Here is a 27,317-nt window from a genome sequence, read left to right on the forward strand (position 1 = left end):
CTTTCTCTTTCATGCCTTCCCCTTCCTTACATATTTTCAAGCTTCCAGTCCTATTTCTCAGTCTCTGTGTGTGTTACTGTCCATATTTCAGGAACTTGTGATTTACAACTGGTATTATTAATGCAAAAATATGTCTCTACCACTTTCTAATTTAACACCTTCTGTCACTTGCCATTCTTTCCAGAATGAGCCATACTTTTAAATATGGCACACAAAGTATGTTAATATGCCACCCCCCCATGATCCTGTTCCTCTTGTCTTTGCAGCCTTCATCAAAATAAATTTTTAGTTTCAAGCAACAGAAACTGACTTGCCTGCTTTAACATCATATTTTCAAATACATACATTTTTAAGATATGTGGCCCATCAAAATTTTGCTCCTACTTATCAGTGCCACATCATTTATGCCACCAAATGCAGGATCCCACATCCAAAAAATGACAGCAATTGTCAATTTATTTAATAACTGCAGGCTAGCATACACACAAAGCCCATTCTTGAGTCATACAGTTCTGAACCAATAGGCGTTTTCTATCTGGTGGAGTTAATACGGATCAATTTCTTCTTCTAGTTTGTCCTGCCCTTTGAATTCAGTTTCAAATCATTCACTCCAAGGGGCAGCCTCCCCTCCTGCCCTGGCTCTACGTGAGACAGCTCAAGATTAATTTCACTTGATAAGAACCCAGTACTCCGTAAGTGCAAAGAAGTCCTCACCCTTTTGCTAGAAGGGTCTAAAGAACGTGATCCCGTTAAGTGAACCTACCAGGTTAGTGAGACGGAAAGTTGCAAATGTGTCCTTGTGTAACAAGGTAAAATGGAAATTTCTAAATGGGCAGCAGGTCTTCACCCTTAACCTGGTCTCCTCATGAGGAAAAGACCTTGACATTTGCACGTGTAAGAGCCTCTTTTCAGTATTAGAAGCTACAGCCACACTGCATATTACTGTAAATTCTAGCTGTGAACACATTCCTCATAAGTCAGTTATTTAACAGGTAGCCTCAATGATGGAACCACAGAAAGGATGGAGTAGTGTGGGATAGTGGTTAATGGCCATCTCTGGGATTAGGGAGACAGGGCTCAAATACTACAGCTCTGCCACTGACTTAAAGCTGTGTGAGCTTGAACGTGTTATTTAAACTTTCTAAGCCTTGTTTTTCTTATAAAGGAGTTGATAGACTCCTACGTTACAGGCTGGAGTATTTGTCAAAGTAATGGGCCTAAAGGCCTTAGCATAGCTCCCGGCACAGAATAAAAACTTACATACACTGGCTATTAATAAGAAATAAAATTCTCTTAGCAGCTAAGATATCTCACAAACCCTGTATGACAAACCGTTTTGCTCAGAGACAACGCATTAGGCCCACACTTGGAGTCAATATAATTTGATTTGCACAGTCAGGACTGACGTATCATGGCTCAGACACAGTTTGGACAAGAGGGATCATCTGGTTTCCCATGATCTAGCACGACAGGAGCCCCTGGCATCTGAAGGCAGGGACGGGCAAGAACCAGGACAGCTGTCAGTAACGAGAGGGACAAGTGGTGGAATGGAACAAATCAAAGCAAGGACTCAGTTGTAGGAGTTTGTGGGTATTTAGAAAGGAACAAGCAGCCTTACCTTCCTCAAAGGTCCCTGAAAACACCCCTATACCAGAACAGTACAGTAATTCATGATGACGGTGAAGTACGCCTCTTCCACAGACGTTCATGTATGCTCACTACTTAAGAAGGCAGCCAAGCCGGTGTTGCTCAGTGGTTGAGCATCAACCCATGATCAGGAGGTCACAGTTCGATTCCCGGTCAGGGCACATGCCTGGGTTGTGGGCTCAATTCCCAGCAGGGGCCATGCAGGAGGCAGCCGATCAATGACTCTCATTATTGATGTTTTTCTCTCTCTCTCTCCTTCTCCATTCTTATCTCTGAAATCAATAAAAAAATATTTTTAAAAAATAAATAAAATTTAAAAAAAGAAGGGAGAGAACCAGTTTTCCAGTGCCAGACAAGCACTCACCATCAACAAGGTGAAACTATTTTGATGCTTGAAGACAGGGGAACATCAGTTGCATGGGAAAATTCCCTTGGGTTAAAACAACTCAACTTCCAACAGAGCTGGATATATGAAATGTCACCCTCTTCATAAAGCTCACATCCCTGCAAATCGGTACTCTATAAATTCACCACCCCCTCCCCCAAAAGACAGTGGCTACTTAACTTTGGTACAAAGAATCAGGGTCAACTTGCCTGTGATACTTTAATGAATGAAATGTGTTATTTTGTGATATGCCCCCTTTCAACTCATGTTTTCTGCTCCAGAGGGGTGCAGTGGAAAACAACAGACAAAACCCAACGAACAGCACTTCCCACATATACTCTTCTTGATGATGCAGTTAATGGAAAATTCTGCCTCTCTCCACCCTTGCGATTCCTTGATGGTAACATGGCTGGACTAGGTGGTCTTTCAGGTCCCTTCCAACCTGGATGTTCTCGGACCCAGTTACCTGACCCAACTAACAGGAACCCAGTGAGTGTCCTTGCTCAGCCTCTCGACGAGCCCCCTGAGCTGGCTGCATGCGCTCTGGAGGTCCTGCCTCACCAGCACGGCGTCCACCAGGTGCCCGTAGTGCTGGTCTATGAAGGCGGCAGAGGCCGACATCTCTCGCTGCTCTTCATCCTGCAAGGAAAGGGGCAGCTACGGAGCAACAGGGCGGTTCACCCCCAAATAAGAACCCTACAGCCTGCGTCTTGGGCCATGTTCCAACCTCTGATTTTGCAGTGATGACTGTGGTCCATGAATAATCTGTGTACACACACAACAGAGTGGAATGACAATATCCTATCAAACTTCCAAGGAAGTTAACGGGCAGTAGACAAAGTCATTGTTCAGTCATTCATTCATTCAAAAATATCTACTCAGGACCTGTTAACTGCAAGCCGTGACATGAAGTGTTTTGGGGGGCGGGGGGGAGAGGGGAAGGGGGAAGGATGCTGATTCTATATCTGTGTCAATATCACACTTCCTGTTCAAAGGTATTTCCAAAGGAGTGGTACCATTGTGTTGCATGGCAATTGGTTAAATAATTACAGGAACGATCTATAAATAACAATATAAAAGTAAAAAAAAAAAGGGGGGGGGAAGCATTTCTGGAATCAACTGGCAGGGGGAAGAAGGTTAATAAAGAGCTCTAACACCCTCTGAAGACTCCTACATTCATGCTATAGAACTCTGTTCTTTTCATATCCTCATACCAGGGCCAAACACTAGCACAGGGGACAAAGTAGAGTTCCTTAAGGAAGTGCTGGGCCCTGACTGGTTTGCTCAGTGGTTAGAGCATCGGCCGGAGGACTGAAGGGTCTCGGGTTCGATTCCAGGTCAAGGGCACGTACCTGGGTTGCAGGTTCAATCCCAGGCCCCAGGTGGTGCCCACGCGGGAGGCAACCAATCGATGTGTCTCTTTCACATGGATATTTCTCTCTCTCCCCTCTCCCTCCCCTCCACTCTCTCTGAAAAGCAATGGAAAAAATATTCTCGGTGAAGATTAACAAAAATAAAAACTAAAAAGAAAGTACTGGACAACACTGGTCAAACTCCCCCTTTCCTTAGGGTACCCGCTTTTTTTAATCAGATTGTCCTCCTGACACCTTACACTAAGGTATAGATAGCCAGGCAGCAATCCCTTCTTCGCCAAACCCGCCCATTTGCTCCTTCATTCAAAAAACCTCTAATAAGTAGAATTTAAAGCAGATAGTTGACTAACAGCTTGGTTTGGGGAAGAAAGTGGAAGATTCACTCTAAGTAAAATTGCAAAACAAAGTTTGTCACTGGCCTTCACCCACCTCTTCTCTGTCTCTTTCCAGTCCTGTGTTGCCTTCTCTCCTCTGCTTCTAGGGGCTCAGTGTTTGGATACTGACACAGAGGGGGGTGAGCTGTCCTCCCCAAAAGAGACCCATCTTCCAAAACAGTCCCTCCCCTCTCCCTCACCAAAACCTGACGTACTTCAGTGAGAGCACCAGCAGCTTCAGAAGATATGTTCTAAAGGGCTGGGAAACAGTGTTTACATGTGACCACAAGGACGGCTGAGACCAAAGAGAAGGGTGAGATCATCCCTTATCCTTACTTCTTTCCCCCAGGAGGTCAAAAACTAGATGAAATTGAGAGAAGCTTCCCAATTCTATATTGGATCTTGCAGGGCTCCCCTGGGACTGAAAAGAACTTCACAGGTTCCCAGTGCTGCCCCTGATCTTCAACCCCACCTCCCCCACCCCTCACACACCCCTTATAGACCTGTCTGCTGCTTTTGGAGCTTCCCCTCCTCCAGGACCCCCGTCGTTCATCCTGGAAGCATTTAGCTATTTGAGAAATTACAGAAGGAACATTTTTGCCACTAAGTACCTCGATCATCTTAATAAATATTTGCATCTTGAAAGAACTTAAATCTCTAATGGAGTAAAATGCGTGACATTTGTTTTGCAGCCACAAATCCCCTGCATCCTTTCCCTGGCCTGTAAAGGTGGACGGTTCAACCATCTGCAGCTTCAGCAAGAGAGTCACAGATCTGAACAGCAGGCACGTGGGAAAGACTCCCCTCATGCCGCCAGTTGCCCCCACGTTGGATTAGCTCACTGGATCTGAACTTGGTTTCCATTAAAGTGTCAATTTAAAACTACTTGGGTTTGGCTTAGGAGTTCAGCAGATTTGTGTGGTTTGGCACACTCAGATCAGGTCCCTGATAGATGTCTGTCCCTATTTTCAGGGAGGGTGTTTCTGTGCGGGAATGGAGGGTGGTGTGGAACCCAGGCAAAGCCACCCCTGTCTCAATTGGGAGGCACTTCCGGCTGCCCCACCTTGAGCCTTCTGGTCACTTGACCAAGTAAGTCTGACCAGTAGGCAAAGTGGGAAGATGGTCTTCTGCAGGAGATACGAGCACTGTTCTCTAAGGGTAACAGGCGCAGTTAGGCCTTTAGAAAAGAAACGATCAATGTTAAACTTACAAGTAGGGCTGCTGTGTCCTCACAAGCTGGGGACGTGGGTGGCATCTTCCCCTTTTCCTGAATTGCAGGCTTTACAAATATAACATAGGGCTTGAACTCTGAGGTCCTCAGTTGTCTCAGTGCCTGAGGGGAAAAGTTCAGGAATATTATATACTTTGAAAATATTTTACTGTGAAACAGACTTTTTGAATGCTCAATAATGGCATGCTTCATCAAGTGACCTCGATGGTAAAGGTTCTGATTGCACCGTCATCTGACAATGAACTTCAACTGGGGAGACCAACCGCTCATTTTCTTGCTCTCCACTTTGACTCTGGGCTCAGCTGGGCCCTGAAGGCCTACTCGCCGAGAAGGGAGGTTCCATAGCCTCCGCTCCAACAGTTGCCATCTCTCTTGGCTCTGACCCCACGAGCTCTAATTAACCTTCTGATGCCCTTCTCTACTTGCCCAGTCCTGATGGATGAGCCAGCAGGATTCGATGTGTATCTATTTAGTCACCAATTTGGACTACACTAATGCAGAGTGCGTGCCATCGCACAAGCCTCCTCATGATATTCAAAGAAGAAAAGGTTTGCAAAGCAAATGAAGAGACCAAGAACTCGAAACAAACTGTACAGGCTTTAGAAGGTTTTCACTATGCAAATCGTCCTGTTAGTGGCATTTTATCTTAAGGGCCTCTATTTGGAAACACTGGTATTAAACTCCTATGTGGACAATCTGCAGCCAAAACAATAAAATCACTTTCCAAATAAAATCTTGACATTTACACTTTTAATTTTGACTACCAACTTCCAGTAAGTCCAAATTACTGAGGGTTTTCCTTATATATATAATGTGCTTTTTGGAATCTGTTTCAAGCAAACTTCTATGAAATAAAGCCTATAGCTTATATCATAAAATTAGAGTTCTTTTCTATAGAGGAGTAAAAAATCCCCAAGCTGAAGTCAAAGTTTAGAAGTGTTTCTCAAAGACAAAGTTAAAAAGATGGGTAAGCCCCTGCCGAGTACACAGTTTTTGAAGCACTTCACAGGGTCATGTCTCCTTCCCTTTTCCCCTTTCAAACTACTCTCCTGACTGCCTCCCTCAGTGGTTCCTAAGCCACTGATTTCACTTGTCCTGATCAAGGAGGAGGTGCCCTGACACCAAGAGCTGAGCCCCAACTTCCACCTGGGCACTGACATCTAATTCCCTGTCCCATCAGAATTGGCCAGTCAGTGCCACCACCAACTTGCATGACTTACTCCACGCAGAGATTCCATCCTGGGTCTCTGGCTGCCAAGAGGGTCCATGAGCTCCCTACAATTTTAATGCAGTTTTTGTGTACAGAGGTGCATATTTTGGGGTGCAAAGCTTTCATTAGATTCTCAAAGAGAGACCCCAGGAAATTTCAGTATCCAGTGCTCTACACTAAAAATTCCTTAGACTGAGGTTCAAATATTCTGTAAAATGTACAATCCCCTAGTTTATAAATTCCATTAACAAAACAACTGGCCCAGGAACTCACATCTGGCTCCACGTCCACCAAGCAAACTTTGTTTTTGGCCATCACAGCCTGAATGGCGTCCAGGCTGGTTCCATAGAGATATTCCTTATATTCACCATGCTCCAGGAACCTAAAACAACACCGAAGGAGAAAAGGCCTTTAGTTCCTGAGCTTGCCTGAATTAGCAAGGAACACAAGCGGACTTCCCACCATGACTTCTCTCCCACCCCTCTGCCTTTCCTGGAAGCCCTCCCAGGGGGTCCAGTGGAACACTGGACAGTTGCAAAGAGCCACAACTGCACACGAACCTGTTGTGATGTATGTCGGCTTCAAATGCTTGCTTCGAGACAAAGTGATATTCCACCCCCTCCTTCTCATGGCTCTTTCGGGGCCTCGTGGTATCTTTTAAAGAAAGAACAAGAAGAACCAGGCAAAGAGATGTCATATCACGGTGAGGACAGCAGCCCTTATTCAGAGCTCACTGCTGATCTGTATATAAACCGTCTTCCATTCATCCCATGTTCCTGTGTCAGGCACAGTGCCCTTTCTAGGCACATCACTGATTCACACAACTCTCTGACGCAGGCAAAAGGAGGCCTCCCACTGTGCAGGGGAAGAAATTGAGGAGTGCAGAGAGGTGACACGGTGCCAATGACCCAGACCGGCAGGTAGCAGAGCCAAGGTCTGAACTTTCTGTTTCGTGCCAAGCGTCTGCCCTTACCACCCTGCCAGCCTGCCTTATTGATGCTGTGGCTTTTAAAGATCGCCGAGGAGAGTCCCAATCCTAAACATTCATTAGTCCCTAGCCCTAATTGCTTTTTAAGAGCAGAGGCCACAGACACAGATGACCCTGCTGAATGCTTTTAATTCTTTATTCAATTATATCTCATTTTGAGAGAGAAGGAGACATGAAGACAGTCCCTTTATGGATGAGATGTGCTTCAGCAGAGCTGGCTCTCACATGATTTTACAGCACAGAGTGTTTTCTGATGGATTTCCATAATAGCAGTGAAATGATGTTCCCCGAGAACACTCCTGGGGAGAACCAGGTCCTCCGCGGAACAAGCGCACACGCGGAGCAACACGCCGCTTCCCCCAGAGCGTCCCAAAAGGAAAGACGGGGTCTGGGAGGACAGCGTTTTCTGCCCTTGGGGGCCACACAGGGACATGCTCTGTATTCTTCATGCGGCATCTTTGGCCAAACTCTGGCAGAGCCGCTCAGGTCACTTTTCTGACCATGTTATTTCCTTGCTCTAAAACTTTTATTCATCCACTGATTACATTCTGAAGACCTCAGATGAGTGTATGACACCCTCGTGATCTGCCCAGCCTCCAACTCCGCTTCATCTCCTCCACACCAGCTTCCCCAGTCCCTAACACTGCTGTGCCAGTCACACCTTCATCCCTGAGCACGTGTTGCTCCTTCCTTTCCTCTCTGCCTAGAAAACTCCTATTTACCCTTCAAAACCCAGCAAAAAGGTCACTGCCTCTGGGAAGCCTTCACTGACATCCCAAGTTCCTAAATGCAGGGGGGAAAGTCACCTATCTGTGTGGTACCTGGAAGCAGGTAGGACTGACCATCCAGGTACCCTTCCCCCAAGGGACTGACCTGAGGGTTTGAAAGGGTCAATGTGTGAGCAAATTCCACATGCCCTGTTTCAGTCCATCCTCTCGGCCTGAAAGGCCGTGGCCCCCTGAAATCTGCCAGGCCCAGGTGTGTTACCCGAATGGCATCCCCATCCCTGTCATTTTGGGTTGGGCTCCGGAAGACAATTCTGACAACCCATAGACTGGGCTATGGGCCCCAAGGCCCAAGGGAGTGGCTTTGTAGCTGTCCTTCCTCAGAACCTTCTGGAAAGGTCCCATTACTGCCACCACAGCATTCCTTCTAGGAGGCCACCAGGTGCCCACACTGTATCCCACTGAGGCCAGAGGGACGGACAGAGAGTCCCACAGAAAGGAAAGGGACAGCCAGGAAGAGGCAGGCTGTCATGAAGCCTGGGTAAGAATGTGACTGGGGCAGGCTGCCTGGATTTGAATCTTGGCTCCACCACTTACCAACTGTGTGACATTGGGCAAGTTACTTAACCGCTCTGAGCCTCAGCGTCTTCCCCTGCATGTGGAATGATAACCCGTCTTCTCAGTGGCACTGGGAAGGCTGGCCAAGTAACTCACAGGAGAGCTCCTGGTATGGCTCCTAGCACTCTTCTTTCTCCTGTTCCTCACCACATTCAGAACGAGGACCTCCTGCCTGCTGGATTTCAGCATCCGTGGCTGCCTCTAGACTCAGGAGGCACCCCGACGGCCCAGATCTAGCTACAGGGGAGAACCCAGGCAATACTGCTCACCAGGCTCTCTGGCTTCCCCGCCCTTGCTCTCTTACCCAAGCAGACAGCAGGGGCCAGAGGAGTCAGAGCCATTTGGAAGAGGCGGCAGGAGTGTCCCCATTACTGGGGGCCCCTTGGTGTTGGTTTAAGGTTGCTACTTTGCCTGCAGTGTGCTTTAGACTCACCTGCCATCCCAGGCAGGAACCGGGCAAGTGTCCTCCAGCTTCTGCCTCAGAGGGTCCTCGTGGACCACTGAGAGTGGGTCTCTCCCATCATGTCTAGGTCCGTGACCTGCCTATAGCAGGCAGTGCTTGCCAGTCACTCAGACCCAAAGTAAGAATCAGGATGGATATGGGGAGTCAAGGCCCCATGAAATATTCACGTGTAGACACACACCCCTCCCCCGACACACCCACGTGGGCCCTCTTACGTGGGACAGCAACACCAAAGTGCTGTGGGTTCTCTGCCACCACCTTCTGCTTCAGCTCGTGCAGTCGGGCTCCCAGAGACCCTGGGAAATGAAGGGAAGGCTGACCAGGGACCCTGCGGGGCTCCCTCCCCACTCCTCCAGGGAGGAAGCCAGCCCACTCCCTGGAGACACAGTACATCACCTACCGATCAGCACCACCAGGCGGGGCAGCTTACTGGGCTGGTGCTGGTACCTGGTCACTTCTTCATAGGTCAGCAGTTCGGGGGACTCGGCTACTGCGGACATCTTTCCTTCCTGCGGGCTTCCCAGTCTCTCCCTGCGGCCCAGCCGGAAGCTCCTCCGAAGACCAGCTTTGGGGAAAGGGCAAGGAGCACCATGACATTTGTCCCAGGGTCTCCCACTAAAGACTTTTTCTACCTGGCCCAACTGGAGGTGAGACTGAACCCCACTGGCCTCTCCTGACCTCCTCCTGCTGTAGGAAGGGGTTGATCAAGACACAGTAATATGATGAAAGGGTGACCACCTGGCATTCAAAAACAGGGTTCAAGGTCACTGTTTTACTTGGCATATGACTGACCTCTCTGAGCTTCAATTTCCTTGTCTGTGAAGTGGAAACATAAATATAGAAATGCAATATGTGGACCGGATCCTGGATCAAGGGAAAATGCTCTAAAGGGTATTGTTGGGACAACTGGCAACATTTGACTATAAACTGTATGTTAGATAATAGAATTGTATACATGTTAAATTCCCAGAATTCCATAATTGCCCTGGGTTATATAAGAGAATGTCCTTGTCCTTAGGGAATACATGCTGAGTATTTAAGGGTGAAGGGACATGATATCTGCAACTAACTCTCATATGACTCAGGAAAAAAATGTATATATGTAGAAAACGGAAATGATACAGCAAACATGGCAAAGAACAACTGGTGAATCTGGGTGCCAAGTATATGGGAGCTCTTTGTACAATTCTTTCAACTTTTCAGTAAGTTTGAAATTACTTCACAATCAAAAGCTAGAAAAACTCTTTGCCTGTCTCTAGGTCTTTGAAAAGGCTGACCAAAACGAAAGTGAAGGTACTTGGGAGACTAGTAACAGGCTTCCCTGCTGTATTATGGTGACATAACTACTGAATAAACTACAGTTGAGATCACGAGAATAACAGAGTCAGTATTAACATAGGGCCTATGTCAGGGCTCTGCTCTCAGCGGCTGGTGAACGCTGAGGTGCGGGCCCCAAGACCTGGGCAGGTCGGCCCCTCTCTGCTGACAGAGATGGAGGGGAAGCGTGGGTCCCACAGGCTCAGCTGCTCAGATCACTCTGCTTTTGTCTCTCCCTGACCCAGGAGCCCGTGGGGGGCTGTGTATGAGCGCAGAAGCAAATGCTGGGGGTAGAGCCACATGTGCTACTTACCCACATAATGCCCTTTGAGGTACCCCTCACAGTCACAGGTCTCTGGGAACCAAACAGAGAAGGAGGCCAGTGAGCCATTCTGGGCACAGACCCCAGCCCAGAGGTACCCATCCCCTGGATGGCCAGGAAGAGCCCCCTGGGATGGTGTCTCGGTGGCTCAGGAGAAATCCCATGTCCTGGACACCCCAGAAAAACAAGTTATTCTGTTTAACTCAGTTCTCCATGCTTAGGCCCCAAACAGCCTTTCCAGGCCCTAGCAGGGGTTTTGGGCCAGCAGGCCCCATCCCGGTCCCTCTGAGTCAGGAGGGGAGATTCACTAGCCCTGCCCCCTCCTGTCTCTGGCTTCCTACCCAGCCCAGCCACAGTCAGCCCAGCCAGAGTCCTGGGAAGGCTGAGCCCTGCATGCCAGGCAGGCAGGGAGGGGTCCCGTGCCCACCAGCTCTGCAGCCTCAAGGAGTAGGCTGGACAAGCTGGCAGAGCAGAGAGAGGTGTGCAAAGAGTAGAAGGGCACAGCCACCCCAGATTGGGGCGGGGGTAGGGGAGGAACAAGCCCCTCCAGCCCATTCCACAGAAAAGGGGCCTTGTCTGTGCACGCAGGGGACAAATACCAGGCCTACCTTTGTCACAAGGCTGATCATCTGCGGTTTGCACAAAAGACAGATGGAACAGCGTTAGTGAAGGGGAACCAGGAGCCCCTGTGGCTGAGAGGCAGCCATGGCCTCGTGTGCCTGAGGAGCCCTCCATCTGTCCCGTCTTTCTCTCCCCCAGCAAACCTGTGATCTGAGCTGTGGTGCATTATTAAACCAGGACCTGCTCTAATTAGTCTTCCTGTGTGTGTCTCATTAGCAGCCCAAAGAAAGCCAACTCATCGCTGGCGTAAGCAGCCTCAGGGCCAATTTATTCAGCAGCCCTTCTGACTGAGAGCACGGCTAGAAGAGTGACCGTGGGCAGTGGCCACCATGCCAGGGGAGCAGCTTCCTCTAGGATGCCTGCAGTGGGAAGGCTTCCTCTCCATACCCTAACTGGGGCCTCTGATCACAGGCCCTCTGAAAACGTGACCCCGGTCCCATTCCCTTGACCTCATGAACCTCCGTTTTCCCATCTTGGAAAAGGAGATGCCCTGATCCCACTGCTTCATGGGGCTGTTGTGACAATTACAGGGCAAGAAGGTAGGTGGATGTGTTTTCTAAAAGGTAAAGTGCTACACAGAGTAGAGTTGGCAGATAAAATACAAAACACTGTTAAATTTGAATTTCAGAAAACCAAAGAATCTGTGTTTAGTATAAGTATAGCCCATGCAATATTTGGGACAAATGTATTTATACTAAGAAACTATTTGTTGTTTATATGAAATTCAAATTTAATTGAGCATCCTCTATTTTTATTTGCCAAATTTGACACCTAACAGGAGCACAGGATCAGTCATAGCCTTCTCCATTCCCTCCCAAAATCAGAGGCTCCTAAATTGACGGGATCAGAGTGCCCCTTGGGAATCTAATGAAAGCTGTGGACCTTCTCCCAGAGATAGGCAAACAGACTGAGAGACAGCCACACACACACACACACACACACACACACACACACACGTTTGCACACAATTTTGGGAGAGGTGTTAATATGCCCCCTAGTGTCATCTATGAGCCCCAACTACAGAAGCTCCTCTCCAGGGACTAGCTCCCCCCAACCTAACCCCCATTTCCCCTCCTCGTCCCTCTCCCCACCCCTTCCTTCCTCTGTAGGCCTGGATGATCAGAGAGGTCCCTTGGTGCTCCGTCCAGCCCAGTATCTGCTTCTTCCTGGCACAAAGCCCCCAAGTCCTAAGCCCAGTCCCTCCCTGAAGTATCACCCCTGCCAGTCTACTCACAGGGAGGCTTCTTGAGGCTCTGGGGACTCGGCAGGGTGCCTGTGGCTCTCCGGTAGCTTAGGCGCCTATGAACAAGGAGACAGACAGGCCCATGAGCTGGGCCATGGAACCAGTCACAGGAAGTCTCTTACAAAGCTTGGAGAAACTGAGGCTGGACCCTATAGGTGGGCAGAGCCTGGCACTCCAAGGGTGTCCTGCTTCACACTGAGTTCCAGTGGGGAGGGACACTTACAGGTGCTCACTGGTTCACAGGGGAAAGAAACAGTCTCGCCCTGGAAGAAGCTCACCCAGCCCAAGATGGTCACCCACAGGGACCCAGCCCAGTCCCACGGTCAGCAGTTAGTTGCTACTTTCCTATGAATGACTCTCAAGGAAGGGAGGCCCCTTCTCCTTTCACCTGGCCTTCCCATCCCTGAGGAAGCTGGAAAATAGCAGGACTCTCAGTAGAGGCTGAGGGTGAAAGTGAGCCTGATTTAAAACCTTTCTCCCAACAGAGACCTCAGCCTGACACTTTATCCAATATGGTTGTTAGTGGAGAGGTAGGTGTCAAGGCCCCATCTCTGACCCACGAAAATGCCCAGGGCTCTCGGAGGTGTTGAGATTTCCACATTTAAATGAAGCTAAAGAGCATTCCCCCCAAGCCCTGTGAAACCAAAGATGCAAATGGGTCTGAGGCTCCCCTGAGGAAAGAGAACAGTGGTGCTCAAGCTGTAGCACCTCAGAATCACCTGGAACATCTGTGAGAACACAGAGCTCAGAGTCCACCCTGGAGATTCTGATTTGGCAGGGCCCCAAAGTCTGTGTTTATCACAGATTCTCAGGGGATGCTGCCACCCCTGGCCTAGGGACCGCACCATGAGGGACACTGAAACTGATGAATGAGGCCTGTCATGATTGGCCTCTGCACCCCAAAAGATGAAAAAGGGTTTTAAACCTCAGGGGAAGCGATGCAGTCTTAACTGCCAGCCCCTCTGACCCAGAATTTACATGTCTAGAAATCTATCCTAAGGAAATAATTTGAAATACGAGGAGCAGTCTATGGGCAAGATACTAATTGCAGCCTTGTAGCAGTGAAAAGCTGGAGAAGACTGAAAAGTAGGGAAGGAGCAGCTTTCTGGCTAAACTGTAAGCTCCTCCAGGGCAGAAACCAGGGGTTCACAATAGCCCACAGGATGCCTGGCACAGGCCAGCTCCGTTCATAATAAATACATTCATGCTGCCTATGAATAAATGGTGTAGCTCCTGATGAAATATTACACAGCCACTAAAATCACACAATAACTAAGAGGTAATATGTGGCAAATGCTGGTGTCAAAATGTATAGTAAAAAAAAAAAAAAGCAAGATCTCAGATTCTACATGCAACACTCACATAAAAAGTACAGGAAAGAAATAAATTAGGCTCTTCAGATAATGGTGAGACTTTGGGTAATTTTCTTTTCCTTGTCCTCCTCTTCTGTATTTTTATATTTCATTTGTCAACTTTCTCTAAGTCTGTGTTATATGATATACATTAATTTAATAACATAGATTTCCATATATTTCTTTAAATCACATCAGTCATCGCCACTGGTGATGGGTCAAGAAGAACAAACACAAGTACAATTGGTACTTACCTCTAGCTGTGGTGGCAGAGATCTGGGAGCTGCCACTCCAGAATACCCCCTTATAACACACCCCAGACCCACCTTTCCTGGAACTGCTTGGAGGGAATGAGGCCAGCTCGAAGGTTGGTGTCCCCCACTCGCTTGGCCTGCCACCACGTGGGGTCATCCTGGCTCACCACCTCCAGGACCTGCCTGCGCTGGAAGGGCAAGCCTGCCTCCTGGCAGGGAATGGCCCGGTCCTCCCGCGGGTTGTAGTGGAAGAGGGCCCGCATGAACACCTGCAGAGGACAGGCTCCGGTGAGGGGAGGGGACCCTTCATCGTGGAGACATAGACGTGTCTATGCCATGGCAAAGCCAAATCGCAACTACTGTTCACAATCGGGATGAATAAGCGGCCTCGAGAATAGAAAGTTAATCAGAAACATACCACACAGATTTTCTTATTGTTCTTCCACCACGTGGATATGACAGCCAGGAAATCCCTCAAGAATCAAAATTAATAGATGGGCCCCGTGTCTGAATTTCTTCTTCTAGCCTAAACGTTTCTTTAGTTACCTGATCTGCTTTCCTTAGCATACACAATGCAACAATTAGTCCTGGGAACAAAAAGTAAAGGCAAGCACAGTCTGTAACTCAAATGTGATTTTTGATATGCTAACTGCCCCTAATGAAGTCAGCAGCCATCTGCTAAATAAGTAATCTAGATGTTTTGGTAAGGACACAAATATCAATAAAACTACTCTTACTGATTCCTCGCCATCATTTTTCAGTGGGTACTTGGCACCCACATTTTAAAATATATATATATCTTTATTGATTTCAGAGAGAGAAAGGAAGAGGGAGAGAGAGAGAGAAACATCAATGATGAGAGAGTCATTGATCGGCTGCCTCCTGCACGCCCCTGACTGGGGATCGAGCCTGCAACCCAGACATGTGCCCTGATCAGGAATCGAACCGCGATCTCCTGGATCGTAGGTTGATGCTCAACTGCTGAGCCACGCCCGGCCGGGCAACATCCACATTTTTTACAGTTCAATCCTGACTCACCTGTCATATACTTGGCAAACCCCCAACTCTCCCCTTTACCCTGAAGTCACCCCCTCTAGAGAAGACAGTGAGAAGACACAGAATTTTGTCACACTTCCTTGTTCTCTGCTGTAATTCAATAGCATGGATTTATGTATTTCTATTTGGGCCCAATTACTTTAACAGCAACTAGACCAAAAAAAGGCCAGACGGCTTCTTTAGACCAGTGATTTTCAACCATTTTTATCTCCTGGCACACATAAACTAATTACTAAAATTCTGTAGCATACCAAAATATATATTATTTTTTGCCGATCTGAAAAAAAAAAGTATACTTTTGATTCATTCACACTGGATGACTATTGTTGTGTTGGCTGTTGTCAGTTTTTTATTTGACAATCTAAGGGAAAAGAGGTCAGTGCCCCTGACTAAATAGTCAGGTACTACATGTTTTAAAAATTCTTGCAGCACAGCAGTTGAAAATCGCTGCCTTAAACAGATCAAAATCATATTCCTTTATGTGTCCACAAGGAAGATTCAGTTAGACAACAGTAAGAACTTTCTGGCCACAAATGTGGCCAGATACCCTCATGAAGCCACATGAAGTCACAGATGTTACCAGGGCCCTAGGTACTCAGAAGATAGTATAATTTTAAATGGTCAAGCTTCTGCTCAAGAAGAAATATTTAGGAAGGACGGGCTAAGGGACAGGGACAGAAAAACCAAGTTCTCTCCCTATATCAAGTTAAAACCTTCGGCAGCTGCATATGGGGGCCACATTACTGTCCCAGGAAGAACCACTTCCATCAGGTTAAGAGTTCATGGTATGTATGCCCTGGGATTCGATGGAAGAGGGCAAATAAGAAACAAGCCACAAAAATATTATTTCTTCATTTGCTTAAAAACACACACAGCCTGACGTCAAAGACACTGTCCATTCTTAATCCCCACTCAACAAAATATCTATTCTGTGCCAGGTGCTGGAATGTCCCCTCTTTCTTGCACTTAGTACTGAAAGGAAGGGGGTGGGAATCAACTGGCATGCTCCCTTCCAGCTAATGATGAAAAGTATGTAATTTATGTTCTCCTTTCTGCCTTGGATGCCAGAGAAGTTCAGATCCAAATTTATTTGAAGTCAAATAATGCCCTCTTCTGTCCTCTCTACCACCACCTCAGCTCGGGTCTTAGCAACCTCTCAACGGGGCTTTTACAACAGCCTCCAACCAGGTCTCCCTGCCTCCATCTCCACCTCCCCACCCTCCTCCACGTGGCTACCCTCGGCAGCTTTCTAAAACACAAAATGGGGTTGCATCACTCCCCTCTAAAAAGAAAAGAAAAAGTCTCAAGGTCATTCAGAACACAGCCCTAACCCACCTCCCCCACCCCAGGGATCTTTCTCACCGAGCCCCAAACACACTCCTTTCCGTCGCTCTGAGCCCGCTGCCTGAAGCTCCTTCACCTCTTCTTCCCCAGGGACCTACTCAGCTTCACCGTCCTCCAGCCTCCCTTCCTCATGCCTCCTAGGGGACACCGTCCAGGGCACCTGGAACCCTGTACCCAATCTTTCCACAGCACTTATCACACGGCAATAAAAGACTTGCTCCCCGGCCTCTCCTTCTGAACTAGGAACCCTCAAAGCTCCTAGTCGACCCTGTCACCAGCATCTGGCAGAACACCTGGCACAGCGAAGGTGCCACGCAAAGGTAGGCTCCACAAGGAATTCAACAAATGGCAGTTACTTAATTGGTCCCAAAGCCAGCACATTTGGTACCTTCTCCTCTTTATGGCCCCGATTTTCTATTTCAATTAAAATTCATTAGTAAGCTAGGTCGAATCTGGTTTTCAAAGAGGCAGGGAACAAATAAATGAATCACTTTGTGACGGAACTGCAATCTATTGAGCACATGTTCCGAGGACCAGATGTACGATCTCTTCCCAAATGACCGTTTCAAAGGCTGGGCTGGAGCCCTCCCCATACCTCCAGCTTCTCCCATGCCCCCAGCTACACCCCCTCCCCATACCTTGCTCTCCTTTAAACGGTCCTCCTCCTGGGTGGCTGGGATGATTTTCAGGGTGATGGACCCCTGGGACTGAGCCTGAAAGGAGAGAGAGCACAGGCTAATCACCTCCCAGGTCTAACCCTCCAGGAGTTCACATCTTCCCAGGTCTGAAAGCTCACGTTCAGAGGAAAGTCAGACTCACTACCTCTCCTGTGACCCACCCTTCTATGGTGGCACCTGTTGAATTAACAAAGCAAAACTCAAAAACCAATACCTGCACTTCAGACAAATGAGAACCCAGGGACAATGCATGCACTGCATTTGAGCTCTGCACCCTCCTGCCCTCTAGTGCCCCACAGGGCTGCCCTTCTTTCCTTCCTCTTGGGTTATTTTTAATAACCCAGTCCAGTTTCCTTTTCCTCCTTCCTGCCTGACTTGGGGCTTGTTCCCAATCAGTGTGTCCCTCTTTGGGTCCATCTTCCCCGACAGGCTCTCCAGTCCCAGGCTACTCCTATCTTCCCAGGGGTTCCTCTTCCCTCTGCCTGACAGAGACCCTGCATCCCCATGTAGGGGGACCGGGAGGAAGAATGCCATCAGCCCATGGGAGCACCTCTCGCCCACTGGTCTCCCTGGCCCTGCATCACCCTGGAACACAAGGAGCTCAGTGCCCAGAACTAGACAAAGGACAGTGAGATGCAAAGACCAAAGGGGCTGCCTGCAACCAGGGCCCAACAGTGGGGCCTTAAAGAGCCAGCCTCCTCTCTTCAGATCTCATCCTGTTTCTGCTCCAAAACCATCAGAAGTTAGCAAGGAGTATTCTGTCCAGGGAGGATGCTGCGGATTCAGAGGACAGAACTGATTGGGGCTCATTACAATTTCAGTTTAGATTTGAACTTCCAGAATGGACTCCGGGGGCTGTTTACAGCCCAGCACAGGTGTGAAGCGCTGTATCTTCTTCCAGATGTTTACATCCTAGTGATCACCACACACAGGATGAGAAACCACCCTGCCCTTACTTCCCAGGAAAGGAAACGGAAGCGCAGAATGATCTGATGACTTGCCCAAGGTTGCACAGCCAGAAAGTGGCAAAGGCAGGATTCAAACCCAGGACTGGCTGACCCCAAAGCCCTTGCTTGGGCCCTCCCTATGCTGCAACTTCTTATTCCATATTCCTCGGCCCCAGGGTTCTCCCAGAAGGATCCTCAGGAAAGGGAGCTAGAAGTCCGGGGGATCACTGTGCTGAACAAAGGTCTGCGAGAGGCACATGGACTAGAAGTTCAACTCCTCCTGTCCCCCACCCTGCACCCTGGGCACTCTGTAAGGCCACTTTGCCTGCAGCCGCCCTCCATGAAAACAGGGAGACTGAGCCAGAGCCACCCTGGCTCCAGGAAGCCCCCTGCTTGGGTCCCTGAAGCACCACCAAACCCCCAGCATGCGTGCAGCACGGACCAGAATCTGGCTGATCTCGTCAGGCCGCTTGTGCAAGACTGTGATCCCGTTCACTTCCCGGAGCTCGTCCCCAACGTGGACCAGGCCTAGGAGACACAGGAGCGACCATCAGCACAGGAAAGGTGCTCAGAGCTCTGGGCACCACTGGAATTGGGATGAATTGAATCCCTACTGCGTGCTGGGTGCCTCACTTGGCATCACAGCCTTGCAACCACCCGGTGGAATCTCCAGTTTACAAGTTGGCAACTGAGACTCAGAAAAATTATGCAGCTTGCCTAAGGCCACACTGCTAAGAAATAATGGAGCCGGGGTTCAAACATGGTTATTTTGACATAGAAAGATTGTGTTCTTTCTGCTGTAACTTCTGCTTCTTGAAAAATTGCATTAACTCTTCACCTTCCTGGGTTTACAGACACACTCTAAGAATGTCCTTCTCAAATCTTAACAAGAAGACTTAAGAGCACTGGGAAGGTATCATCAAGAGTGTTGTTAAACACATCTGCTTGGTGGCCTCCGCTTAAATGACAAGTGTCTCTGCATTCTGGGCCCTATTTGCTACTGAAAGTGGACACTGGCCCAGCAGCATTGGCACCACCCAGGAGGCAGTTAGGGGTGCAGAAACTGGGGCCTGCCTAAGACCTGCTGAATCAGAATAGCCTTTAACAAGATGCTGGCACTGGGGGGGGGGGGGGGGGGTGTTTGTGTGCTTGCTCATGTTTGAGAAGCTCTGGTCTAGGATTTTCCACAACAATGATCCTCAGACTTTTGAGGTAATACCCCCCCCCCCCGCCACCAGCAGGCTTGCCTCCAACTAGTTCTTCCCCACACATGATTTGCAAGTTGTTTTCCACTCAAACAAATATGGGACATGAACACCCTGCCCTCAGTAACAGTGGCAACTGGGTGGTAAGGAAGGGTGTCCCTGCTCCCCAGTTAGGAATTACCCACCAAGCCCATGCTCTGTGCTTAACTACAATAGTCCTCAGGCTAAGCCAATGCATGAGTCCTTCTGTTCCCTCCAAAGTACTCCATGCCTGAGAGACTTTTCAAACAAAGTTTCTACCAGGCTTGTGAAAGAGAATTCCAGCTCTGCTCCCCAACTCCCAGTACATCCCAAACAGGTGACGAGAGAGGAGGGGGAAATGAGACCTGTGGCCAAAGTGGGGGAGGCTGTGGGATGAAGGCCATCACCTTGGCCAGGTGGGCACTGATGCCACTTACCACTCCGGTCTGCTGCGCCCCCTCGCATGATCCTGGCCACCACGACAGCCCCTGAGTGCTCATCCCGCCGGATGGTGGCACCCTGTATCAGCGACAGAGCAGGCAGGATCCTCAGCACCCCCAAACCTCAGATTCCAACACTCTGGACCCAACAGAGCCTCCCCATCCCTCCCTCTGTCATCCCAGAGGGGAGATCAGTGGGGACCTTTCCAATACTGAGGGCAAAATAAAACTGACATCTCTTATTAGTAGAGCACAGCACTTTACAGTTTAAACAAAGCACAGTAACACAGTGCCAATCTCATTTTGGAGAAGAGGGACAGGGGCCCAGAGAAGGTAAGGATCCTCAAGGTCACCCAGCCGAGAAGGAGTAAAGCTTTTCGTGATGCTGAATCCAGAGCTTTCCCTAGCACACCACAGCCCCTGCCTCTTGCAAAGACATTTAATAATGAGGAGAGTATGTGCAAGCAAATTCTCATCCTGCCTCCAACCAATCACAGGGCTACCGGGCCTTCTGTTGCCAAAGGCAATCAATTATGCCCCAGCCAGAGCTTCGGGACTAGGACTTGGTCCATGAAGCACAGAAGAGAGACTCTTGAGGGTGAGGAAGGCCTAACGAGCCCTCAATTTCACGCACTGCGCAGGCTGGACAGGGTAGCAGTCAGGTCAGGAGCTAAGCTCCGGAGTTGGACAGCCCTGGGTTGGAATACACTCTGCTGTTTACTAAAAGCACGAGGCCTTAGCAAGAAAGCCCCTTATCCTCTCTGGGATAACCTTTAACTCACGGGGTTGTGCAAGGATTACATCAGGTAATACATGCAAGGCGCTTAGCACACAGTAAGAGCTCAATAAATGCTGTTTATTATTGGCTATAACTGCAAACACATCAGTGCACTTATTTTTAACTTCGTTCGTGTCATTTGAAGTACGTAAGATAAATATTGCTGGAAAGAGAGGCCATTCGCTGAGAACCCTGTGGTTTCTTGCCCCCAGACCTTCATGCTTTCCAGCGTCTGTGTCCATCCTTTCCTCCTTCCCCCATTTCAGCGGAGGGGCTCCTCCTATCTGGCCTGGTCCCCCTGCCTCTCCCTCCCTCTCTTACATCCTCACTGCCCCTTCTCTACTGGCTCCTTCTCCTGGCCCTAAAAATATTATCAAGTCTCTCCCATCATAAAAGGCTGCACCCCCATCCAGCAAAAGCCAGTCTCCGTTGCTTCGGAGCAGCTTCTTAAAGGAGCAGTGTGTGTCTGCTCTCTCTGCTTCTTGCCCTCCGAGTCACCAAGCCCAGCAACCTCAAATGCACCAGCAAAGGCACCTGATGACCCGCCAGGCGCGCCACCCTCAGTCTTGTCTCCTCTGATCACCCCACTGTCTGGCTCTGGTGCTCACCCTCCCTCCGGAATTCTGTCTCAGCCTGGGCCCTGGTGACACCCCTCTCCCAGTTCTCAAAGACAAATCATCTCCCTGGCTGAGCCCTCCTCTATCTGCCTTGTGTCTTCTTGTCTCACTTTGAATGCTCTTTACCCAGGAGGTGTCGACCTCTCAGGTGTGATTTTAACTCCTTCCGAATGCTGGGGGCTGCCAAATTTGTATCTCTGGACACATAATCCTACCAGCTCCTGAACATCTCCACTTGCAAGTCACATAGGCCTCTTGAATTCAATGGGCCCTAAGTTCCTCCTTAATCTCTCCCTAGAACTGTGGTTCCCATCGCCCAATCAATCATCCTAGCAGGATACCTGGACAGTAACCTAGGTGCTTCCCCAGACTCTTGCCCAAACTGTGGCAGTCACAAAGTGACATTAATTTTATTTCTGAAATATTTCTTGGATTTCTCTTTCGTATTTCCACAGGCCTAGGTCAAGCCCCACTTCTGAACTCTCACCTTCAAGTTGGTTTTCTGCTTCCGTGCTCACTCTCCACTCACTTTCTACTTGGTAGCCAGTGGGATCTTTCTACACTGCAAATCTAGTCAGGCTATTTCATGCTTAAAACCTTTCCATGGCTCCCCTTTGAGGTCAAGCTAAGTAACTTTTCATGGACAATCAGATTCTTTATGATCTGTCACTCATCTGGCCTCACCCCTGCTGCTCCTTACCTCAGACTTGGCTTTCTATGTCCACACCAACAGCTCAGAGTTGCCTGAATATACCATACTTCCCATGGCCCTGCTTGTGCAGTCTGCTGTGTACAATGCCCTTCCTCTCCCTATTCCTTCTGGAAAATTCCTGTTCCTTTTTTGGGAATTCAGCATGGGCATCACCCCTTCCAGGAAACCCCCAGTCACTATACCCTATGAACTCCCAGAGGGCAGGACTAAGTCTTAATCATCTCTGAACTGCCTGCACCCAACAGGGTGCCTGGCACCCAAGAGGGTACATGATGTGTTTGCCGAGTCACCGCTGTTTTGAAAGAAAGGAAATAGAGGCAGAGGAGAGATCCTGCTCTGTCTGCAGAAGGGGCTCATCTGAGGTCATTTGGTGAAAGTTGACTATAAAGAGTGCCAGCCAGGGTATTCTTCAGGGTAAGCACTTAGTTCTCCGGACTTCCCCTACTTCCCTCCATCTAATAAACAGCCCTGCCCCTTTGCTTGGTAAATCAGTGATGAACCAGAGCCAAAATGATAACCATCTGTCAACTGGGGAGAACAGCAGCTGCCCTGTGCTTCCTGGGTACTTAGAGCAAGAACTGGCAAACTTTCTGTAAAGGGGCAAATGTGAGTATCTGAGGCCTTGAGGGCCGCATGGTTTCCTTTGCAACTACTCAACTCTGCTATTGCCATACAAAGGTAGCTACAGACAATATGGAAATGAACAGAACGGCTGTGTGCCAATAAAACTTTATTTACAAAAGCTGGCAGTAGGCTGGGTTTGGCCCTGGGACCATAGTTTGCCAGTTCAGAGCATGATAATCAGAGCTGCCCCTTTTCCTTTGGGAAATAACAGTCATGCAGGTCATTTACTGCACAAAGGAGCTTGGCTGCAGTTGAGGGAGGCTGTATCTACCTGAGAAAGGGGTACTCTGTGCACAAAAGTGTTGCAGGGACTAGTGACAGCCCTGACAAAGCTGTTGTCGCTCACTCCAAAGACTTCAGGAGGGTCCCTTCCCAGTTTTCTGGGTGGAATAGGAAAGGGGATAAGGGAGTGCCACATACCAGGGGTTCCTTGTTCTTTACCAGGCGGACAATCTTCACTGATTCTTCATCAAAATCCTCGTCAATATTATCAGGCAGAGGGGGGAGAACAGGGTCGAAATTTTTCTGGGCAACCGTATCATGTACCATGAGCATGGCCTGTCAGGAAAGCAAGAGAAATGAAAGGCTGGCCCAGAGCTCACAAGCGTCAGGGGGCCTTGGCTGGGCAGTGGTCTGGGGATCTTGGATTTCATGCCAGAGACAACCACCCCAGACACTGAGACTGAGGATCCCTCACTCAGAGTCTCCTTTCCTCAGTCTCAGGACTGAACACTCAGGAGACACAGGCTGTGTGGGTGGGCAGGGGCTGTGGCGTGACTACCCTGAGGTGGGGGGTGGACAGCAGCTGGAGCAGCTCCCTCTCGTCGCTGTGCACGGAGGTGGCCTGCAGCTCTTCCATCACCTGTAGAGCAACGAGACAGGCGGCTGTGGGTGCTTCAAGCCAGCTGAGAGTCACCACGGAAAACCCTGCTCCCTGCACCTCAGAACCAAGGGCCCTCCCAGCAACTGCTACAGCACCCAGGGCACGTGGGACCCTCAGCCACCCATGCTGACCCTCCCAGGGAAATCACACCAGGGATCAGAAGAGCTTGAGCAGCTCCACAGGGTAATCCTGATGGGTGCTAATTTATGAAGCCCTTACTGTGTGTCATTTGCTTTACACGGACCTTCTCACTTAACTGTCACAATGAACCAGATGTAGCGGGCACTGTTACTTTGCCATTTTACAGATGAGAATTAAATGAGAGATGAAGTCTTGCCGAAGGTCACAAAGCTGGTAAGTGGCACAGCCAGGACTGAACCTGGCTTATTATCTGTGCCCTCACCACGGCACTATTTTATAAGATGAGGAAAGTGGGGCTCTGAGAGGTTGAGTGACTTGCTTGAGGTCACAGAGCTAGTAGTAGAGGCGGTGCTGTGCCTGGGAGCCTGCACTTAACATGCTCATCATATCCCATGGAGGAGAAAGGCATGGGAACTGCACCACAGGGCTGCACCCTTCCCTCAGCAGGCCATCTCCTGGGGCTAGGTGAGTTTATTCAGGAGCAATCAACAGGGACAGCTTTCCCCAAATTATGCAGCACAGAGGACAGGTCCACAAGAAATTAGGAAGCATTCCTTTACAAAATGAAAAGCCTGCGCCAGTAAACAGGGACAAACTGCAAGTCCCTTGCCCCCAGGACTTCACACTGGGCCTCCCCAGACATAAGGTCTTGTCTGACCTATTCATATTGCCAGTCATCAACAGTTTGGGAGCTGTGGAACTGATCCAAATGCTCTCATTTCACAGCTGGGGAAACAGACTTTCTCAGGAACACACAGTAAGTGGGCGTCATCGTGTCACCGTGTTCCCAAGCCCAGTCCAAGGCTCACGAGTTCCTCTGGGCCTGTTAGGAGGCCCAGGGAGGAGGAGGGGGAGGAGGAAGGGAGACACTCTTCACCTTGGGGCTCCCAAGCCCCAATGTCCCCTGGCTAAGCAATGGTGACGAGGCAAGGTGATGGAGCACTCCGGGGTGGGGAGAGGGCTGACACTGGAAGGAAAGGCCTGGGGCTTACATCCTCGGCGAGGGCCACAGCGCTGTGCAGAACCGGGGTTGGGCTTTGCCTCTCGTAATAGCGAAGCTTCTCGTGAATCTGCAAAGACAGCCAATTTCTGGCTGGGGCCTCCCAAACCAGCTGCTTAGGTTTACCCCAGACACCACACGGCCCGCCCACAGCTGTAGGGCTGCAAACTGGGTCATCCAAGGGGCAGTGTAAGAGAAAACCCTGCACAGTGGACTAGTGAAGGCCTTCCCGGGGCACGGGGATGGCTAGGATGACCTCCACAGCCACAGCTAGCAAGGAAGGCCTCTAGGAAGCCTCACCAGAGGGGCTGAAACAGGGCTTTACCTTCATTAAGTAACTGAGGCTCTTCTCACTGAAAACATCCCTCAGGAAGCCCATCTCTTCCTTGTGGTTAGAGTCTGGTCTGAGTTGAGAGGTCAGCAGCGCCAGGGTTTCATGCAAGCCTGAGGAGAGGGTAAGGAAAATGGAGTATAGCAAATGCAATGGTACTTCCATTGAGACCCCCGGTGGGAACCCCCAGAGGACCCTCAAACAACACTTCAGCTTCTCGTGAACATTCCCCAGGCTCTCATTCCCAGGGCTTGGAGGCAGGGCAACTCCTGAGAGCCTGCGCTGACAGCAGCCTGCTTTCCTTCCAGCCTGGCTGCCGGGCAGGCTGGCTTTTGTCTTCAGGGCTGTGGAGGCCCAGCCCGGGGGAACGCACTCACCAGAGTCCTCGGACAGCACCGGCATGTCTGTGCTGGTCAGATCCCCAGCTCTGCCTGTGGATTCTGGGAGAAAGAGAGGGGAGGGGAGTGATGCTCCTTCAAGCATATTCATTCAACAAACAGTGATTACACATCTACTGTGTCTGTCAGTGGCCACTACAGGGACAGATGGGGATGGGAACAAATAACTATCTGCTCACTTTTTTCAGAAAGGAGAGAACTGAGATTTGTTGAGTGCCCCCAATGTGCCAAGCATCGTGTCGGGTGATTTCATATGACATTTTTCTTAATCTGCAGGAATGAGTTCTGAGGAATGAATACTAATACTACCATTTTACTGATGAAGAAACAGAGGCTCGGAGGAATTCAGTAACTTGTGGGTCAGAATCCGAGCAGCCCCTGTCTGACAGTGGTTCTCCCTTCCACAGCGTCCCCTTCTCCTGTGTCCTCCTAAGAGGCCTCGATCAAGTCCCTTGCCTGTCACACCTTCAACAAGTACCTGGATGGGCCTACAAACTCCCTCCTTTCCCTCCATCCCCAAGTCCCAACCCGAAGGGAGCCTCCCCCTAGAACAGAGCATACAGAGGAGGTGGGGAAATGAGAGCCCCCTTGCAGAGGGCCCCCCAGCGTGCTCTGCAGCACGTGGTCCTCAAAAAGTCCTCCTTCAGAAGGGGACTGGGAGAGGAATGATTCATTCATTCCGAAAACATGGGGCCAGCCCCCTCTGCGTCGGAGCCCAGTGACACTAAGAAGCATAAGAATGATACCTGGCCCTCCAGCCAACGCCCCCCTCCAGACTCACACCCCCCCCCCCGCTCCTTCTAGCTGAGCACCCCCTCCCCTCTCCCCGCGGCGGCCCCGCACAGACTCCAGCTCGCTTTCAGAAGGAACCTGTGGGGCGAACAAGGAGCGAGGCCGGGCGCAGGAGAGGCGAGACCTGGGGGGCGCCGGCGGGCGGGCTCGGAGGGCGCCGAGCGGCTGGAAAGCAGCGGGGCGCAAGGGGGTGGGGGCGCGGGCGGGAAGGCCGGGGCCGTGGGGCGGGGACCGCGCTCCCCGCTGACCACCAGCTGCGGACTCGGTCGGCCGCGAGGCTGGCGTGGGCAGCAGGGCCGGCGTCGGCCCACCCCCCGCGCCCGCGCCCGGCTCCGCCCGGCGGCCCGCGGCCCCTGGTGCGCCCGGGCGCGGGGTCCTACCTGCGCGCGCCGAAACCTCCGCCGGAGCCCGGGAGCCGCGCGGGGCCGCGCCTGGGCCGCCGCTCGCTCCGCCCTCCGGCCCCTCCCTGCACGGCGGCGCGGGCGGGGCAGAGCCGGAGCAGACGGGGCGCGGGAGGAGGAGCGGGAGGCGCGGAGGCGGTCCCGGCGTCTGGCACCGCCAGCCCCCCGCCCGCCCAGGCTTCGCTCTCCCGCGTCACACCCCCTCCCCACCGTCCTCCCAGCCGAGCCCCGGGGAGCCCTCCGCCTCTGTCCCCCCACTACCCGGGCACACAGCCAGCCTTCCCTGCTGCCCCCACCGCCCACACATACCCACCCCCAGCGTGTTGCGGGCTGGACGCTTAACATATAATTAGATTTTGCAAACATTTGTGGAGCGCCCTCCAAAAGCCAGGCACTGTGCCAGGGGCTGGGGGTTCAAAGACGACAGGGACAGAGATCCTGGATTTGAGGGACTCCCAGGCCGGGCGGGGGACGGGTCAGACGCTAGGGCAACTCCCTATAACAATGGAAAGAGCCAGAGAAGATTTATGGGTGCACGCTGCCCAGGGGGCGCCGGGGAGGGAGAAGTTGGACTGGCAAGACCACAGGCTCAATTCTGCTCCGGTGCAGGGGTGAGGGGGTGGCTTGTGTGCAGCGGCTCCTCCGGGGGGACAGGCTCGGCGATGGCCATGACGATCACTGACCTTTATGGTGCGGTCTCTACGTCCCAGGTACTCCTCAGATCCCTTTGCGTCACGTTAACCCCTGAGGTCGAGACCGTTATCGTCTCTGCTCTGTAGCGGAGGCAACTGAGCCCAGGGGTGGGAGGCTGTGCGTGGAGGGGAGGG

The 27,317-nt window shown here is 50.5% G+C and overlaps 1 protein-coding gene across 2 annotated transcripts; it reads right to left on the reverse strand.

Moving 5' to 3' along the window:
* Window positions 1-439: 439 nt before the first annotated feature.
* Window positions 440-26,551, reverse strand: MPP3 (MAGUK p55 scaffold protein 3). Of its 2 annotated transcripts, none has more exons than XM_081116225.1 (19): window positions 26,470-26,551; window positions 25,277-25,339; window positions 24,894-25,012; window positions 24,561-24,638; window positions 23,326-23,406; window positions 22,965-23,102; window positions 19,811-19,892; window positions 18,590-18,675; window positions 17,162-17,236; window positions 14,196-14,392; window positions 12,509-12,573; window positions 11,262-11,282; window positions 10,645-10,686; window positions 9,415-9,579; window positions 9,230-9,310; window positions 6,781-6,874; window positions 6,494-6,602; window positions 4,990-5,112; window positions 440-2,671 (listed from the first exon to the last, which is right to left on the reverse strand). In XM_081116225.1, exons 2-19 carry the CDS (start codon window positions 25,299-25,301, stop codon window positions 2,495-2,497), a joined length of 1,758 nt encoding a protein of 585 aa, XP_080972351.1. In that variant the 5' UTR covers window positions 25,302-25,339; window positions 26,470-26,551; the 3' UTR covers window positions 440-2,494. The 2 variants fall into 2 exon arrangements, with proteins under 2 accessions (XP_080972351.1, XP_080972352.1); XM_081116226.1 differs by lacking the exon at window positions 26,470-26,551 and adding an exon at window positions 25,477-25,567.
* Window positions 26,552-27,317: the final 766 nt, after the last annotated feature.

Source organism: Miniopterus schreibersii (assembly GCF_964146895.1).
Source record: "Miniopterus schreibersii genome assembly, chromosome: 16".
Taxonomy (NCBI): domain Eukaryota; kingdom Metazoa; phylum Chordata; class Mammalia; order Chiroptera; family Miniopteridae; genus Miniopterus; species Miniopterus schreibersii.